The sequence below is a fragment of the Salvia hispanica genome, chromosome 3 (assembly GCF_023119035.1).
Source record: "Salvia hispanica cultivar TCC Black 2014 chromosome 3, UniMelb_Shisp_WGS_1.0, whole genome shotgun sequence".
NCBI lineage: Eukaryota > Viridiplantae > Streptophyta > Magnoliopsida > Lamiales > Lamiaceae > Salvia > Salvia hispanica.
Window position 1 is genome coordinate 5585426 of NC_062967.1, and position 18961 is coordinate 5604386.

The following is an 18961-nucleotide window of genomic DNA, read 5'->3' on the forward strand; positions in this document are numbered from 1 at the left end:
AACTAAAAAGAAAAACAATAGTATAAATCAAAGTATGGAAACATATGTCAATACTCCTTTCACTAAACAACATAGTTATAAGATGAAGACAACTCAAAAGCAAGAGATCAAAAAAGTTGGGGTAAAATCCTAGCAAAACAATAGCCACAATGCCAAGGCTCCAGTATCGAAAGCTAGTCGTCAAGGATTTCACTTCTTTGTTTTCTTAGTAGCCCTGAAACCACATGTAACATATATCAGAGAGCTTTTCAAATCGAACCCAGAATTTGTGCAGCAATTGAAATACACTTACTGTGCTGGCTGAGCTGTCGGTGCAGGAGCAGCAGCTGTGGGTGGCGCTACCTTCTCTCCAGGTCCCTATGTTGGTTACAAAATAATCAAATTAAGTAAACAACAAGTATAGAGCATATCATTTTCAGTCAATAGTAACAGAAGATAAACCTGAGCAAGTCGTTCTTCTCTCCTAGCAAACTTCCTTTCCCTGCTAGCCTTGTTCTTTGCTCTCTTGGCCTCAAACTGGTCGGACAGGGTCTTCTCCCTGGCCTTCTCAGCCTTGGACTTGTGAATGCTCTCCATCAACACACGTTTGTTCTTGAACACATTACCCTTGACCCTCATGTACATGTCATGGTACATGTGTTTGTCAATCTTCTTCGCCTCGCGATACTTGCGGAGAAGACGTCTCAACACTCTCATCCTCCGCATCCACAGAATCTTAGTGGGCAACCTAGCTTCCCTGGTACCCTTACGCTTACCTGAAATAATTCAAAGATAAGAAATACTCCAGTAAATAAACAAATAAAGAGGGTAAATTGAAGCATAACTATCAGTCGTAGATAATCAGAAAACAATACCATATCCAGAGTGACGTCCCTTTCTCTTAGCCTCCTTCATGCGGCGTGCACGGGAACGTGAGTGAATCTTAGTAGGCTTCCTGATAATGAAACCATCCTTGACCAACTTCCTGATATTTTGACCTGCAATCAAGGGAGAATCCATACTATAAATACAACAATGGCATATTCCCCAACAAAATAGGCAATAATCACTCCATAGCTCAAACTACTTCAGAAAACTATCCATAACCTTATAATTTGAGTTTCATTTATCTATTCCACAGCTACATTTTACAATAAGCATTCTTTGCTTTGGTTTTATGAACAATAGTATAATAACATAACAGCTGTAAGAATTTGTTAGATATTCAAAATCGTGCAAATTGCAGAGCCAAGCCGAACCTCTACTAAAAAATTGTCATCTAAACTACAACTATAACCTAATTTAACTGAAATTTATGTTCCTTTGAGTAATTCCGGGGTAATTCATCACCTAATTTATAACCAAATGCTAAAACTATCACCATGTAATCTCCCTGAGCTCAGATGCATCTAATACTCAAGTCACAAAAACAAAATAGCTCATCTAAATCCAAAATCGTTCAACAACGAAGGAATAAAACCTAAGATAACACAATGAATAATTGAAAGCAGAATCAAAACAAATCAGATCTCAGAGTACGACTCCGTAAAACTCTAGAACGATAACATAGCTCTGAAAAGGGTAAAAAACGTACGGGAGTTGGCCATGGAGATTTCGTTGACTTCATTAGGATCGAGCCAAACCTTGCCCTTGCCGCACTTCAATACGCTGGAGGCGAGCCGCTTCTGCAGCTTTAGCGTCACCATGTCTGTGTTTCGCCGGTGATGTGTGTGCAGATGGCAAATGAAAAGAGTGGCGCTGATGATAAGATTTTATACGCTTGTTGCCCTAGGGTTTTACATGGGCTTTTCATTCTTATATGGACTTTTAAATATACTTGGAGCCCAAGGATTTCTGTGTTATATGAATTTTTTATTTTTATCATACTTGGAATACAAGTATTTGATTATAAAAAAATGTTAGAAATAATCATATCATATGCAATTGTGGTTTCAATTGTGATTTTGAAAGTAGTAGTATATGGGTAGTGATAAATGTACTTCTATATTTTATTTATATATACTAGTACTTCATAACTTCTATATTTTATATTTTGAAAAATGCACTTTAAACAAATATTACTTATATTTTAAAATAAACTAGTACTACATAAATAATCCATGAATTTTAAAGTTTGCACATTTATGGTTTTAGGGAAAAAAAACCATTATAAAAAATCTAGACTTTGAATTTTACATAACTCTTAAATTTTAATTTTATTATGGTAGTAATTTTTTTTTAGATTAAAATATCCTTCACCACAAGTTTCTGAATTTGATTATTCTTTCTCCACAAATGTATAAATGGACCCACGCCGAGTCGGGTGGGGTTGACCAACCCCACCGTTGGTCCATGAAATCCACCATAATATAATTATTTGCATGTCTATTTTGCAACAGTAACTCTATAAGAATGTGATCGAATGAAAACTCTAAATATTGTACAAATTCAAAATTATGATCTGGACCATTGAAAAATGTCCACAGATCATAAAAAACATCATCAAGAAAATGTCAACCGAATTTCAACGGGTAATCAATGATTGATGCTGTGTTGATATTGTGTACATTAAAATTTTAAAATTTTACACTGTGTGATATTGTATTGAACCAGTGTTAAAGCTGTGTTGAGAAATTTTGAGTTTGTATAATATATAAGTTTGCATTTTATAACTATCCTAACTCTATCAAATAAAAATGTGGAGAAGGCGCTGTGGATTCTTACTTAAAGTACGGTGAATTGATTATTACGTCTTCAACATAAAATTGCACCTTTATAATTGAGATTACGATTTAAAAAAAAAAAACTAGCATAAATTTTTTATAGTATTCTATATATACAAATTCCCTATACTTACATACCACACTTTAGGACTCCATACTATAAAAAAGATTATGACAATGTTGTAATCATGGGCATCATGCTATCTATGTTACTAATATATGAACATGATTAATAAAACATAACGATAATTTAAAGTTACATAACATATGTAACATTTTATACTATAAAATACTTTGGAAATATAAAAAATCCATACCCATGCCCAGCAACTTAAAAATACTCGATCCGAAAGCTTAAAATAGAGCATTTAGGGATGACACGTGTTTTAATACAAAATTAACATAAAAAATAGGAGACAATTAGAAAAACAAAGAGAATGAAATATTGTTGGCAACAGAAGAGATATACTACATCCATAGTAAGAGAGAGAAAACTTTTCAAAAAATAAAAATAGAAAACTTTGTGAAACATACTACTAGTAAAAAGATATAAATAGTTATAGGAATCAATCATCGTGAATAACAAAATACTATAGCGTTACATAAATTGTAATGTATTTTTTCAAAAAAGTTATTAGTAGTAGTATATTATGGAGTAACACATTTTCTGTAATTCAGAAATCGATTGAACAATTAGACGAGGCTCAGCCATCTGGCCCGTTATAGGGCCCAAATTCAAATGCCGGCCCAGTGAGGCTTTCACCTGCATTTGCAAACCTATCCCTTCGGCATATTGCGAAATTAGGGTTACACTACGCTATTTTTGCAGAAAACCGATTCAATTTCCAGTGTATCTACCTGCCTCCACTTGCAATGGTATTATCTCTCTCTAATTCGCTTTAATTCTTCGTGTTACAAACTGTCAAGTTTTGATTGTAAAGTAAAGGCAGGAAATCTGAACCGAAAATTGAGCTGTGTGGATTCATATATGCTTATTTTTTCTGATACACGAATCCATATTTGTTCTAAGTAAATAATTTGAGATCTGTTTAAACTATTAATGTGGTAGATTTTCCCAATCTGGTTGTATCCGATAAACTAAAGCAGTCCACTGAGAATTTGTTTGTAATGACAATTGAAACTGTGATATGATAGTGCAATTTCAGTTGCTATATCTGTTTTCACCCTGGTAGCATGTGTTTTTGCTTGAACCAATATTGTTTTACTCTAATGACCAAAAATTTATGTTTCAACGAGTTAGATTTGAAGGTTATTACAGTATGGTGAGTTCCATATATGGATATTTACATTTCTTCAAATTTTGGATATTTACTCAAACGAACTGGTATTTGATTGTCTTGCATTGGAATAATTTGTTGGGTGGGAGTGGGATATTGTTTTGGAGTAGAAAAATTGTATTAAAACAAGTTAGAATCATTGGTTAATTACAATGCAGTGAGTTCTCCAAGTGGATATGAAGCATTTTTTTGGAAATTTGGTCAGTATGCCTGATTATGGAGGGTGTGTTTCGTGGTATTGATCTTAATTTGGGGGGGTTGGAAATCAATTTGGAGTATTAGATGAAATCATGAAATGTGTAACATGGATCTTGGCTGCAGTTTTTCTACTTCTAGATTCAAAATTAATTTCTTGGTTCATGTTGGCAGGTGAATGTTCCAAAGACAAAGAAGACTTACTGTAAATCAAAGGAGTGCAAGAAGCACACCTTGCACAAGGTTACCCAGTACAAGAAGGGAAAGGATAGTTTAGCTGCTCAGGGTAAGCGTCGTTACGACCGCAAGCAGTCTGGCTATGGTGGACAGACAAAGCCCGTTTTCCACAAGAAGGTAAGCACAATGTACTGAGTTGGCAATTGCCAACTTTGCTATGGATTAATGATTGTCATTGAAGCTTGAACTGTTACATTTTTCATACAAACTAATTCAAAAGTCAATCTTGGATTCTGGTTAGGCGAAAACAACGAAGAAGATTGTGCTAAGGTTGCAATGCCAGGGCTGCAAACATGTTTCCCAGCACCCTATTAAGGTTGGTGTCTTGTTCTTGCATTTTCTCAATGCCTGCTCTCACATATCTATTATGCTTAAAACTTTTTCCCGTTTGTTGCAGAGGTGCAAACACTTTGAAATAGGAGGAGATAAGAAGGGCAAAGGAACCTCTCTTTTCTAAGTATATTATTGCTTGCTGCCTTTTTTATATTGGGTTCCTTTTTTCTAAGTATATTTTGGATTTAGCTAAGCATTTGATTATATGAGACTTGGTTGTAAGTTTTGTTTCGAACACTAGTGTTATGCATAATTAAAGCAGTTTTCGCTAGTTACTACTTGGTCATTGATCAGTAAAATATTATACTACGAATTTTGTGTAATTTGCTTTTGTTTCACTCGACATTCACAACTTTCTTTTATATATCAATTGATTAAAACTGAACTAATTAGCTCGCCAATAGCCCAATTATGCTTGCCTGAATACCTCATGGTTCGAATAATAAATAAATGCACTACTACTACTATCTAATTATCCATTTCCTCACGCTTGTTATGTTATTCAATACTTATTTTTCATGAAGCATGTTAAAGTTACTCTATCAACGTAAATATTAGAGCAGTAGAGGTTACACTTGCTTTTAAGTTCTTGACAAATCTCATTTGCTCGTTAACTCAATGACATTTACTCAATTCCAACTATTTCAATCATTCACTTTAAATCATCTGTATTCACTGTTAATAATACTTTCATAAAGTTAGCAGTAACACACAAGTCACCATTCAACTTGAAGAAACTGCTCATCCGCGGCGGTCAAACAAACGACTCCACATGACCACCAGCGGCGACGACACCTGCCTCCTTCCGTCCGACCACACCAACTTCCCCTCCTCCCACAAAGCAGTCCCCGGCCTCAACGCCATCTTCTCGGCCTTTATCCTCACCCTATAGCTCCTCTTCTCACCCTTCGCTCTAAACCTCATCACCGCTGGCGTCACCGTCACACTCACTCCTCTCGGACTCGTCACCGCCGCCACAAACCTCGTCGGCCGGTCGCCAACATGCGTCACCGTTCTAGTAACCACAACCTCAAGATCACCGCCCGTCAACGCCTCAAACTGAACCACAATCGCCGGATAATTTACATCCCACGGCTTCAGCTGTTTTCTACCACAGCTAAATCTCTTTCGATAAATTCGCCTTATTTCACCACCACTGAAATTCGACGCACATAGAAAGTTCAAATAATCAGCAACCGTCAGATCATACACGAGGCCGGGATCAACGGCTCTCTGTGGGTCCACGTGTCCGGCGCCGATATCCCACACAGTGGAGGTATTATACGATTGCTCATCCAGCAGCGGCTTGCCGTCTCTGTACCGGCTGTACGCCGTCGTCATCATCGCCGACCGGATCATCGCCGGCGACCAGTCGGCGTGTGCGCCTTTGAGCAGCGCCGCCACGCCGGAGGCGTGCGGGCAGGACATCGACGTCCCCGACTCCACGTTGAATTCGGTCCGCCGCGGATCGTCGCCGAGCTCGGTCGGCGACGATCCGGCCGGCCACGCCGCCAGGATGTTGACTCCCGGCGCGATCACGTCTGGTTTGAGGATGTACGGGGAATCGATGTTCGGACCCCTAGCTGAGAACGACGCCACCACCGGCGCCGGCCTCACCCCCAATTTTGTGCCGCGAAACACTATCGTCGCCCTAGGGTTAGGGCTCGAGTTTATGTAATCGCGGATTGATTTTCCCGCGGATTCCGTCACGGCGAGGCCGGGCAACACGAGCGGGTCGGCGATGAGGCCTTCCCCGATCGGCGCAACATTCGCCACCACCACACCAGCACCGCCGGCTTTTCTCACGACGGCGCCCTTCGCCACCCGAGAATTGCCGCCGCGATCGCACACCACGATCTTCCCGCGCACGGCGTTCTCATCGAGGGATCCGTCGAGGCAAGTGGCAGAGGAGAAACTCCCGGCGCGTTTCGTGGCGTCTCCACCGACTGAAGCATTTCCGGCGTAAATCAAGGGCAAAAAGGTCTTTTTGGGGAGGGTAGGGCCACTATAGAGTGACATGCCTGTGATCACCCGCCCATTCCCGAGGACGAGATCAGCGGGGAAAGTCCTATCAATCGTGCTAGCGCCAACGGTCATCATCCACGGGGAAACGTTACTGACGGTGAGTTTAGTAGGGCCGTCGTTACCCGCGGCGGCGGAAACCAAAATCCCCTTCTCCATAGCTCCAAACGCGCCGATCGCCATCGGATCTAGGTAGTAGGGCACGACGCCGCCGCCGACGGAGATGGAGATCACATTCACGCCGTCCCTCGCCGCCTGGTCGAACGCCGCGAGGATATCCGAATCCATGCATCCGTACTGCCAACAGATCTTATACACCGCGATCCGCGCCTTCGGCGCCATCCCGACGGCGACGCCGGCGGCGTAGCCGAAGAGAGAGGCGTTTCCGACGGCTCTTCCGGCGGCGGTCGATGCCGTGTGTGTGCCGTGGCCGTTCGTATCCCTAGCCGATTTCAATTCTTCCGATGAATTAATCTTCCCCCTCCGCGCCTCGTAGCCGTCGGAGAAGTACCGAGCGCCGATGATCTTCCGGTTGCAATGATTTTTTGTGAAATTGTCTCCTTCGACGCACTCGCCTCTCCAATTGGAAGGTATCGGGCCGAGGCCTTCGTCGTGGAAGCTACGGTGCTCCGGCCAAATTCCGGTGTCGAGGACTCCGATAACAACATTGGCGCCGGAGTCGGATTCCGTGAGCAAACCGCCGGGATTGGTGTTGGATAGGCCTAGGAATCGCGGCGAGCGTGTCGTTTGCAGCTGCCGCACGCGATCGGGGAAGATGGCGATGATTTCCGGCCGATTTCTGAGCTGTTGAGCTAATTTTGGAGTTAATTTCACGGAGAATCCATGGAAAACAGTTTGGTAAATATGAAGAAATTCAGTAGATTTTCCGATTTCTTCGGAATCGGAGCTAGGGTTTGAATCTAGGCTACGAAGAGTGGATTTGTACCAATGTTCTACATCGGAGAAAGCTGAGGGTTTCAACTCATTCTCGACTCTAACAATGAATGTTTGCGCGACTTCGCCTTCATCATCATCGAATTCACCGGAAACGGCGGCAAATAGGAGAGGGGATAGGAAGAGGAGACACCAAAAACGACGCATTTGGATTCAGTGAGAGTTCGTCGGAATTTAATTGGATGAGTCATCGATTTGCAACATCGTATTTATAAGAAAATTATGGGAGTAGAGACAAAAATGATGAAACGAAGTTGTTAAAGAGGTGTATGAAACGTTGAAAATCCCAGAAAATGGCTAAAAATAGAAGTGCGAGAATTGCATGCGATGCCTATTTTACGCCATGCGAAGGTGGCGAAACTCAAGTGTTATTTCCTTTTTCGAGTAGGGAAAGTGATGCAAATGCACTTTCTTGCTTACAAATCATGCAATCTTTTAGTACTAGTACTGTTTTTAACATACATGGAAGTGTTAATTTCATGTGAGCATCAAATTGTGAGAAAAGAAAAAAGAAAAAAAAATAAATCATGTGAGCATCAGTTTGGAACATTAGCTTGTTTAATTTACATCTAGCATTATTTTAATAATTTTAATTTACATAGGAGTATAAATTATTGTCATTAATTTTACAATTTACTTAAAATATCAAATTGATTAGTAGTAGTTCTTTTTATTCATTCATTTAAAGTTACAAAATATATACAGATTAAACTTTCATTTTAATTAATTCTTAAACTTATAACATCAATAATGATCATTTTTTTAAAAATTTTGGGTTAGTTTTATAGCTCGACTTTGATATGAGACTGATACTTTCATTTTTGTAGGATAACGTGTTCTTCATTTATGAATGTATTATTTGTAAAAAACATTATATCACGCAAAAAGATCCAATTCCGCTAAATTTGATCATTTATGGCGGTTTGCTATGTGTATGTAAATTGTGTAGCAAATAGAGATTGATACACGCATATTAGTAAGAGTGTAGATGCAGCTACACTACGTTAACAGGTCACGCAACCCTCATTAGTCATTTGCCATCTTAAAATTAAAACAATTTTGATATCTTGCTCCTTATCAAATCTGTTAAGATATTATTTTCTCAAAAGTGATTAAAAACAAATTCAGTTATGATAGTAAATAGAAAAGGAGAAAATTCAATTAATTCTCATTAATTGTCACAATGAAGAATCTGTTAAGATACGAGTACATCAAAGGAGAAAATTTAAATACTTCTCATTGAGGAGTGAGGACCACTCAAACAATTATAAAATTAATTAATTAATTAATTAGTAATTATTGTTTAACTAATTAGGGCTTAATAAATTTAATTGGAGGTCACCAAACTGTTATTAGGAATTAATAAACCTTAACTTCAGTTGGAGATCAATAAGCCCAACGCTATTTGCGATTTTTGTAATTAAGCAAAAATTAACACCAACGATAAAACGAAATTAGTTTTAAGATTTATACTAGAACAATGCAATTGAATAAGCCTCACAAAATCCGGGCTTATTGGGCCAAAAATCCGAGATGATTTGGATTGGTTATGGTCGAAATGCTACTAAGTACGTATACTACGGTGTACTACAATTTTATGAAATGAAATTACGTACTCTACTACAACTACTACTATTTTTGGATTTTTTATTTGGGAAATGTGACAATAGCTACATGCATACGCTCTGCATAAAAGGTTGTCGGTGAAGCAATCTGAATCCATAATGAATAAATCAATAATCCGTATGTGGTTTTTTTACTGTGCTAATTTTAGTATAAGCAGAAGCAAAAACTTAGAATAAAAAACTCGAAGTACTCACTGGCTAAGATGATACTCCCTCTGTTTTTTTATAGTTTAGGCGGAATTTTTCGACACGAAGTTTTAGAAATGAATGTTGGGTGTGTAAAATAAATAGATAAAAAAATTAAGAGAGAGGAAAATGTAGCGAGAATAAAGTACTCCCTCCGTTCCATAGTAATAGAGGCGTTTTTCCATTTTCGTCCGTTTCATAGTAATATAGTCATTTTCCTTTTTAGTAAAAGTCAACACATTTTTCCACATCTACCTTTTTCATTTTCCACTTTATTCTCTCTTTACTTAATTCACTTAACACAATTTTTCTTAATCTGCGTACCGAAAAGTTTTGCCTCCATTACTATAGAACGGAGGGTGTATAAAGTGAATAAAGTAGAGAAAATAAAGTATGAGAGAGAAAAAAGTTACTCCCTATATATGGAAATGACTTAACTATGGAGAAACTTCCCGAAATGAAAAAATGACTCAACTATGAAGAAACGGAAGGAGTATATTGTTTTGGTGATGCGGAATTTCAAGAGTTATTGTTTAAAAGGATTAATTGGAAAGAGAGAGATTAGATGTAAGTATTAAAATAGATTGAAAAATAAAGAAGAATATTTTAATAAGAGTGAGACGAAGTGATTAGATATATTAATTAGAAAGAAAAAGTTTACAAAAATAAAAATGAGTCACCATATTTAAGAAAAACTAGAAAAAAAATACTATATATCATCTTTTAAATGGGAAATGGGAAGAAGAGAGTACTAGTAAGAAAAGAAATTTACTGTAAATAAATAAGAGCAGTCTATAATTAAAAAATTCTACTAGTAGTACTAGTACTACTATTGTTTTCCTTAGTTTTTGAGGGTGGGTGGCAATTGGCAAAGCAGTGGGCGGCCACCGCATTTTGACGAAATGCGATGAAGGCAGTAAAATACCTGCAGCGCCCACTGGTATCAGCCACACTAGTTTTATGCACATACAGACAGACATACTTAATTAACTATTCATAAATGATTAGTTATTAGTACAAGAATATTTTTAAGTTAATCCGAATTCATTCAAGAAAATTTTTTGGATGTAATCGACGCCATTTATATAGTCGACAATAATCGAGTTCCAGCCAAAATTTATAATTTTAGGAATCAAACTAATACCCTAAATGGTTATATACCATTAGTTATTTGTTATTAGTTGAGATATTTCTTTTCGACACATAATTTAGGAATAGTATGTTAAGTAATGGTGAATAACATAAAATAAAATAAAATAAAATAAGGAAATTAATATTTTTTATCTTAAAAATAGAAATGACTCACTTATATTCCTATTGCAACATCTACAAATATAAAAATGACTTAATTAATTATGTGGAAGGAAGGAAGTATTAATTTTGATGATCATTAGTGTTGTGCGTTAATTAAATCTAACATGTACTCCATAAAACATGTATTTGGAGGATTCAAAAGAAAAATAAAGTTTCCAACCATTACATATAAAGTTACTCTATTATTTTAATCATACTCATCTGGAGACTGGATATCTTAATTAAAAAAAACAAGATTATTCCAAGTCCTAGTGTTTTCAAAGCCGCCTATCTTTTTTAGTGGTACCACTAAATAAAATAAAATTATCTTCATAGTCTATTCGACGTTTCCATTTACCAGAACATTTGTACAAATTTTCAAAAGGCATTATCGCTAAATGATTAATCAATAAATTTATCTAAGATTAAAATTGTCAAACTCCTTGGCATTCGATTCTACTTTGGACTTTTGCGGAATACGCATTCGAAAATTTATTCAAAATAATAAAAATTAGTACTACAATAAATTACAAAATTAGCAATTACAACGAATAATCCATGATTAATCAATAATTAACAACAAAAATATACAATTAACACAAACTACTAACACTCCTCGTCTCCGCTAGAGTTCACCGGAAACTTCATCGAAGCTCCACAGCTCCACCGTATCCGGCGGCGGATTACCAGGAGGTGGCGGCGGCGCCGACTGACCGTCGTAATACGGAATCTGATAGAACTTCATGTAGTTCTCGTACGCCATCAGCTCCTCCGACAGCTTCTGCACTTCATCCTCCGTCTCCTCCTCCGCCGCAGGTTCAATCGCCGCATTTTTGCTGCCAATCCCGTCCACCTCAGGCTTCGATTCGGCGGAATTATTCAATAATTCCACATCGTCGCAATTCCCCAATCCAATTTGATTGAATTCGGCGTGATGCTCGAAATCGATAAGTTTTCTAGGGTTACGATCGTAGTTGCAGCTATAATGATCGTCCTCGTTTGGGAAATTGACTTTGGCTTTTTTGCCTCTGATTTTGCGCGCTTCTCTGTCGTAGGCGCGGGCAGCTTCTTCAGCAGTGTTGTACGTCCCCAACCAAACGCGGACGCCTTTCCGCGGATCGCGAATCTCCGCCGCCCATTTCCCCCATGGCCGCTGCCGTATTCCTCTGTACAGATTTTTCCTCTGCTTCCTGTTCTTGTCCGGAGCATCGCCTACGTAGATTTAGATCTCCGGAAATCAGAAATTGAATCGATGAAAATGAATTAGGAATTGGGAGATGGATGAATAATAAATTCATGGAGTCAGATTACCTGCAGAGGATCTGGATCTTTTGAGAAGAGGAGTGTGGTTGTGGTCAGAATAGGTGAAAGCAGCGGGCCAGAAGTCGGAGGCGGAGGGGAGGACGTCGGCGCAGGAGACGCGGCGGCTGGGAATAAGTCCGGCGAGGATTGAACCGCCACACATTTTAGGTGAAAAGCGTAGGAAAAAATAAGTTATTTGGAGAGAAAAGTGAGAAGAAGATGGAGAAATGAGGGTTAGAATGTTTGTGGTGGTTGTTTAAGGCTTTAAGCTTGCGAGTTGGCGTTTTCAAATTATGAGTGAAACAGACGAGGTTTCATCGTTATATATAGTAGCACTGGGATCTCTGTTTCGCGGTGCTCTACCTAATAGCCTAATACTGTAGCAGTAATACATAATGGAATAATTACATTTTTCTAAACTTATAAATTTAATCTCCCCATTCCAAAACGTTTTTTTATTTAATTTTCAGCATGAAAATTGTTACGGCAATCTAATTCTACACAGTGAAGGTTTGCTAATACATTCACGAATTACAAGATGATGAAACACAACTAAATTAATACTAGTAAGATGTTTATTTTCCATTCACTGTGTATAGTAAATAATTTAATGAAAATGCAGTGTCTCTTAACAGAAATAAATACAAAAGTTGGGTTTTTAGTCGTAAACGAAGAGTATTGCAATATTATTTTATATTTATAGTACAGTGCCGTTATTTATATACATATGAATTAATTATGAAATAAACAACTGACTTTGTATTTTTTTTCACATGCTTTAAATCCTCTCGATTAGCTGTAAAATACTGATTGTTGGGTCTCAGTATCGCACACCCGAACTCCACATTAGTATGATATTGTCCGCTTTAGGCAAAAGCTCTCACGGTTTTGCTCTTGGGGTACTCCCAAAAAGGCCTTATACTAATGGAGTTGGGGTAGCTCATTTATACACTTGCAACTCTTGTTCATTCTCCAACGTAGGAATTGTTTGCCCTCACAATCCTCCCCTCAAACCAAGACCATCACAACCCATTTATACACTTGCAACTCTTGTTCATTCTCCAATGTAGGAATTGTTTGCCCTCACAATCCTCCCATCAAACCAAGACCACCACATGTCTTGGTCGAGATCACGCAGAGACATTGGAGAACTTGCAAGCGCAATCACCGAACCCCGAGCCACACAGGCCCAGCCCTGAACTACTGTTGGGTCTCGGTGGCGCACACCCGAACTCTACATTAGTATGATATTGTCCGCTTTAGGCAAAAACCCTCACAGTTTTGTTCTTGAGGTACTTCCCAAAAAGCCTCGTACTAATGGAGTTAGAATGACTCATTTATATATTTGCAACTCTTGTTCATTCTCCGGTACGATAATTATTTGCCCTCACACTGATACTTGGTTGGACCTTAGAAGACTGGTTGCATTTTCTTGGACCGCCCAATTCGAATTGGATTCTTCTACATAAAGGAGTAGTTCAGATCAAATAAATTAATGGCTGATATCAGCTAAGCCATAATAAAAAATAGTACTACTACGAGAACTATAATAGAAAACGTAATTTACTACTTCCTCCGTCCCACATAATTTTACCCATTTCACTTTTACGATTTTTAGTAGTAGACCTCATATTCCACTAACTCATTCCTACTCACATTTTATTATAAAACCAATACTTCAAAAGTAGGATCCACATCCCATCAACTTTTTTAACTCACTTTTTATTACATTTCTTAAAGTCCGTGCCAAGTCTGTGTAAAATTATGTGGGACGGAGGGAGTAGTAATTATCACTACAAATATCAACTTATTACTCCATTTAAAAAAATTGACAGAGATTAACAATTATTTATATATTTAATGATAACCTCTTTAAGAACATCCGAGGAACAAAAATTAGTCAGTGTTTAAATTGTATCCTACAATTAAGATTGAAAATTTGAGCCACGACGATCACATAAAGTAGATGTGAAGCAATATCGTTTTATTTAAAACCATTTTCCACTACTTAGTTTTAAAATAAATTCTGACATCTTATAAGCCAAATTATATGAATATGTAAATATTTAATTAGAAAAAGGTGATCCGTTCAAAGCTGATCTAAGGCAGGATTTGTTTGACAATGATCCCCAAAATGGAAAGCAAAAAAAAAAACAAAACCTCGTAAGCACGTTGTATCTCTAATCCCATTTCTAAAGCGAGTGAATATTTTAATTTACGAGATTCAACAACTCGAAGAGAAAAATTATTTATTTCAATCATTATCTAGTCAGCTAGCTGTCTAAATTTTCATTTTATTCTACCATTCAACCTTGTTAAAAAAATTTTATTGTTTGTGTACGCGTGTAACATACTCTCTTCGTTCCTTCATAGTTGAGTCATTTTTTTATTTTGAGAAGTTATTTCATAGTTAAGTCATTTTCATATATGGTACTTCTTCCTCCGTCCACAAAAATTAGAGCATATTTACTATTTTTAGTTGTCCATAAAAAATAGAGTACATTCAAAATAGGAAAGTTTTCAACAACTTTTCTCTTACTTTTTCTCCTTTCTCTCTTACTAATAATATGGATCCACATTCCAATACTATTTCTCTCTTACTTTTTTCTCTTCTCTTTTACGTTACCAATTCACATTAAAACCCGTGTCATTCACAATGTGTCCTATTTTTCGTGAACGGAGGGAGTAACTTTTTTCTCTTTCTTACTTTACTCTCTCTACTTTATTCACTGTATCTTTTTTTTCTCTTACTTTTTTTATCTATTTATTTAACACACTTCTTTAAAATTTCGTGCTGAAATTTTTTGTCTCAACTATGAAGAAACGGAGGGAATAATACTCCTAGCTACAAGGCTACAATAGTATCAATAATTTTTGAATTAAATATATACATAATTTTAAACTTACTTGAAGTATAAAAGGTGCAATTTAAAATTCATTTGTCACGGCTTGTGTATTACTACTATATTCAAACGTCTGTATATGTTGATTGTTGATTTCAAAATTACGGACGACAGTAATCCGAACTAAATATTGATATCAATTGGATTATACTAGTAGTAATAAAATAGGAAGTTTGAATAGGCCGGACCAAAGGACGTGCTGGCTTCTCACCTCTATGTGATTGCACATCTTCAGTATAACTACCGTTAGATATCAAGAACCCAAATTTTGGTTTTAAATAATATCCATATGCAATTAAATTTTACAACGAATGAATTTTGAAAAATATATCTCTACTACTAATATTATGTGAAAGTCCGCCACATCAATCTCATGAGACTAAAAGGCTCGTGCGTAAGCAAAAGTTTTAGTCAAGATGTACACGAGTAATACGAGGTGCAACTCCTTGGAATGCACTCTATTCCAAGGTGAGTCATTTTGAAATTGCGGTCGAAACAATGAAATAAATTGTACTTTTACTATGAATTCGAATATAGTCATATAGACATAAATTTGCTAAACCCCGGCCTATAATAATGGTATAGAGTTTACCAATATTTGTTCCGAATTAATTAAATTTTAGTTAGATTAGATTAGTTAGATAAGAATTACTCTAAGTTAAATGTGACTAGTTCCTTACAAAATAATATTATTGCAATTAAAAATCCCAAACCTCTTATAACTAATTAATTAGAGCATAAAAAAGAAAATATCGTGCTGGCAAGTAAGGCAAATTACATAATCGTGCTCGTGCGTAAACATCAGACATACTTATTTATGTATATAAATAAACAATATATATATGAGTATAAAAAGCAGTGGATTTGAATCAAAAGAAACAAACGGGGTTGAAGAATCGAACGACATGGCTATGGGAAATCGCTGTTCGTTGTTGCTAACGTTGTATCTGTTTCCGTTGACAGTGATTGTCGGAGCTTCGGCAACCGGTTACGGGTATGGCCCGAATCCGAATTCATATGATTCCAAGAATAAGTTTTTTCCAGAAGTTTTCAGCGTGCAAGGAGTCGTTTACTGCAAATCTGCTTCCGGAGTCATCCCGCACAAAGGTCAACATTTTATGTCTTTTTTTTATTTTCATTAAGTGAAGAATGTTTTGATATGAAAAAATTATATTGTATATGTATTTATATTTTTGTGATTTTACAAAATTATAAACACAAAATATGATTTTACTCTTGTTGTTGCTGTAAATGTGCTTGAATTATAGAAGAATTATGTGTCAAATAAAATAACATTTTTATTTTCAATTTCACAATTTTATCATCACTTAAAAATGTTTCAAGGAGGGCTCTGCAATTTAAAGGTTTCAAATTTAATATCCCACATTAATTTGAGTATTGAGCAATGAAATAATCAGAGGCGGATAAAAGTAGGAGTATTTTTTCAAAAATATATATGCAGAGTTTTTATACTCTTATTGGCATATACAACAATCATGCACACCTTATAACTCCAATTTTCAAATTACTAGCTGAAAACAGTTTGACCAATTAAATTAATATATTCAACAAAAATATCTTTGTATTAACTCATGGAGTACTCTTATTCTCTTTTATAGGAAGTGTAGTAAGAATTACATGCCTAGGGCTTGATAAAGACGGCTATGAAACGGCTCCATTCTCGGTTTTGAGCCGGCCGACCGACGCCAACGGCTACTTCCTAGCCAAGCTTTCATCCGAGCTGCTTGAAGCCGACGGCTTCAGAATTACGCAGTGCAAAACCTTCCTCCACAGCTCAAAGCTCAAGGCTTGCCCTTTCGCCACCAACATCGGCAGTGGCTTGAGCGGCGCGCCTCTATCGGCTTATCGGACGCTCGGCTCCAGCAAACTGAGGTTGTACTCCGTCGGCCCTTTTGTTTACGATTCTACCCCTCAACAAAAGACACCTTCGCACTATTGAAGAAGATAATCCTTAAGAAACCTTCATGTTGTACCTTACATTTTTAATTTCTTATTTTAAATTTTACTATTATTTTGGCTCTTAAATCTATGACTATGGATTATATTTTAAATTTTATTATTTTATCTCTTCAATATTATTCTCTCTTTTATTTTATTATTTTTCCACTTTAATTATTTATTATTATTTCTATAAAATGAGTACAGAAAAGTAAAAGTAACTCCTAATACTTGCATTTGAAGAAATCCCCATGTTAAAAAAGGTCATTATTTGGTGGCCCATTATATGCTTGTGACACATCCAATTATAAGCGTGTAATTGTTGGGCCTGGCCCGTCATGTTTCGGGCTTGACATATTTTCTTTCTTTTAATTGCTTGGGCTCCAAAACTTAAGCTAAGTGGGGTTATGGGATGGCCTGTACAATTGCCGATTTTTTTTTTATATATATATACCCGCATTAAAAACTAAATAACTAGTTCACCACTTAGTCGGTAAAATATTTCCTCTCGAACTAATATGTCAATTATCAAAGGTTCGAGTTATATCGATCACGAGAGTAAATTAGGAAATTTCATTTTTAGAAAAATTTGTAAATTACATTGAACATTTAGGCTGCATTATAAACGAAAGAGTAATGGTCAAAATTGGTCCTGAACATATGGTCATTTTATCTTTTTGGTCCTAAACATTATCTTTTGGATTTTTTGGTCTTGAACATATGAGAATTTGATCATTTTGGTCCTCCGTTAACTTTTCCGTTAAAAACTAACGGTCAACAGATTTAAATCCGATTTTGACCAAATTTAAGTTTAAATTCTGTTTTTAAATCCTCAATTAAAAACCCTAACTATTATTAAAAATATTCTTAAATGAGAATATTTTTAATAATAGTTAGAGTTTTAAATTAAGGATTTAAAAAACAAAATTAAAACTTAAATTTGGTCAAAATCGAATTTAAATCCGTTGACCGTTAGTTTTTAACGGAAAAGTTAACAGAGGACCAAAATGATCAAATTCTCATATGTTTAGGACCAAAAAATCAAAAAGATAATGTTTAGGACCAAAAAGATAAAATGATCATATGTTCAGGATCAATTTTGACCTTAACTCTAAACGAAACTTATAGGAAATTAATAAAAATTCGAAATATAATGCGTCGATGACATAAATTGATCATGAAGAGCTTGAACAGACTGTTTTTTGGTTGTCTTAATTTAGCATTTAATCCTCACTAATGGATGCAAGTGTCTCAAAAAAATATAATCACTAATCACCAGACAAATAAGTATAGCACCTTGATTTTAGTATTCTTGGTGATGATATTCATTCTAAATTAAAAATACGTCCAGTAGTCCATCAAAATAAAAATAAAAATGCGTTCAATAACTATTGAACTTGGGTAATTATTGTAAAGAGTTTTACAATCATATCAAACATTTAATACTGAATAGTAATAATTGTTTGTGACTGAGTCCCACAAATCACCATTTATGTTACCATCTTATTTTTATTTTAATTAATGCCACGCGACATCGTCATGTCAATATTTGGTTTGAATATTTGTAATTTAATTTCTATATCAATGTATATTAGTCAAAGATGAAATGTTCGAGTACACTCAAATTTATTAAACAATGATAGCGGTCGCAAACAAATTAATAAATTTAGGTACCTGATATTTGACTATATATCGAATAGACAGCTAATATTAAATAAATTAAAATTGTTGACATGTTTAGCAATGGTCCCCAAAATTAGATGGGCTCTGCAGTCAATTACATGAATTAGGTGGACATCAATACACACCAGGCGAGCCAATAAAATTTCTATTCTGTCCCATTAAAAATAAAACGTTTTTCTTTTTTGGTTGTCCCATTAAAAATGAAACGTTTCCTAAAATAAAAACAACTCTATCTCTACTTTTTCATCTCTCTTACTTTACTCTCTCTT

The 18961-nt window shown here is 36.2% G+C and overlaps 5 protein-coding genes across 5 annotated transcripts; 2 read left to right on the plus strand and 3 right to left on the minus strand.

Annotated features, from left to right (window-relative positions):
• Positions 1–3: 3 nt before the first annotated feature.
• LOC125216364 (60S ribosomal protein L19-1-like) lies at positions 4–1736 on the minus strand. Its single transcript, XM_048118054.1, has 5 exons — positions 1574–1736; positions 855–977; positions 442–755; positions 293–357; positions 4–214 (listed from the first exon to the last, which is right to left on the minus strand). Exons 1-5 carry the CDS (start codon positions 1683–1685, stop codon positions 190–192), a joined length of 639 nt encoding a protein of 212 aa, XP_047974011.1. The 5' UTR covers positions 1686–1736; the 3' UTR covers positions 4–189.
• Positions 1737–3425: 1689 nt separating this feature from the next.
• Positions 3426–5040, plus strand: LOC125215405 (60S ribosomal protein L44). Its single transcript, XM_048116811.1, has 4 exons — positions 3426–3578; positions 4370–4549; positions 4674–4748; positions 4830–5040. Exons 1-4 carry the CDS (start codon positions 3576–3578, stop codon positions 4887–4889), a joined length of 318 nt encoding a protein of 105 aa, XP_047972768.1. The 5' UTR covers positions 3426–3575; the 3' UTR covers positions 4890–5040.
• A 349-nt stretch (positions 5041–5389) lies between these two features.
• LOC125213085 (subtilisin-like protease SBT1.5) lies at positions 5390–7919 on the minus strand. Its single transcript, XM_048113445.1, has one exon. It carries the CDS (start codon positions 7886–7888, stop codon positions 5507–5509), a length of 2382 nt encoding a protein of 793 aa, XP_047969402.1. The 5' UTR covers positions 7889–7919; the 3' UTR covers positions 5390–5506.
• A 3428-nt stretch (positions 7920–11347) lies between these two features.
• LOC125211824 (ethylene-responsive transcription factor ERF071) lies at positions 11348–12447 on the minus strand. The gene is made up of 2 exons (XM_048111763.1): positions 12157–12447; positions 11348–12057 (listed from the first exon to the last, which is right to left on the minus strand). Exons 1-2 carry the CDS (start codon positions 12308–12310, stop codon positions 11471–11473), a joined length of 741 nt encoding a protein of 246 aa, XP_047967720.1. The 5' UTR covers positions 12311–12447; the 3' UTR covers positions 11348–11470.
• Positions 12448–15946: 3499 nt separating this feature from the next.
• Positions 15947–17144, plus strand: LOC125211825 (protein SEED AND ROOT HAIR PROTECTIVE PROTEIN-like). Its single transcript, XM_048111764.1, has 2 exons — positions 15947–16157; positions 16670–17144. Exons 1-2 carry the CDS (start codon positions 15956–15958, stop codon positions 17008–17010), a joined length of 543 nt encoding a protein of 180 aa, XP_047967721.1. The 5' UTR covers positions 15947–15955; the 3' UTR covers positions 17011–17144.
• Positions 17145–18961: the final 1817 nt, after the last annotated feature.

Excerpts from the sequence above, each read along its gene's own strand:
- LOC125216364 (XM_048118054.1), bottom strand. The coding sequence starts at position 1,685 with ATGGTGACGCTAAAGCTGCAGAAGCGGCTCGCCTCCAGCGTATTGAAG. Across the intron at positions 978-1,573 it reads AATCTCCATGGCCAACTCCC|GTCAAAATATCAGGAAGTTG; the intron begins GTACGTTTTTTA and ends CCTTGATTGCAG. Across the intron at positions 215-292 it reads CCGACAGCTCAGCCAGCACA|GGCTACTAAGAAAACAAAGA; the intron begins GTAAGTGTATTT and ends ATGTGGTTTCAG.
- LOC125215405 (XM_048116811.1), top strand. Across the intron at positions 4,550-4,673 it reads AGCCCGTTTTCCACAAGAAG|GCGAAAACAACGAAGAAGAT; the intron begins GTAAGCACAATG and ends GATTCTGGTTAG. Across the intron at positions 4,749-4,829 it reads TTTCCCAGCACCCTATTAAG|AGGTGCAAACACTTTGAAAT; the intron begins GTTGGTGTCTTG and ends CGTTTGTTGCAG.
- LOC125213085 (XM_048113445.1), bottom strand. The coding sequence starts at position 7,888 with ATGCGTCGTTTTTGGTGTCTCCTCTTCCTATCCCCTCTCCTATTTGCC.
- LOC125211824 (XM_048111763.1), bottom strand. The coding sequence starts at position 12,310 with ATGTGTGGCGGTTCAATCCTCGCCGGACTTATTCCCAGCCGCCGCGTC. Across the intron at positions 12,058-12,156 it reads AAGATCCAGATCCTCTGCAG|GCGATGCTCCGGACAAGAAC; the intron begins GTAATCTGACTC and ends AAATCTACGTAG.
- LOC125211825 (XM_048111764.1), top strand. The coding sequence starts at position 15,956 with ATGGCTATGGGAAATCGCTGTTCGTTGTTGCTAACGTTGTATCTGTTT. Across the intron at positions 16,158-16,669 it reads CGGAGTCATCCCGCACAAAG|GAAGTGTAGTAAGAATTACA; the intron begins GTCAACATTTTA and ends TCTCTTTTATAG.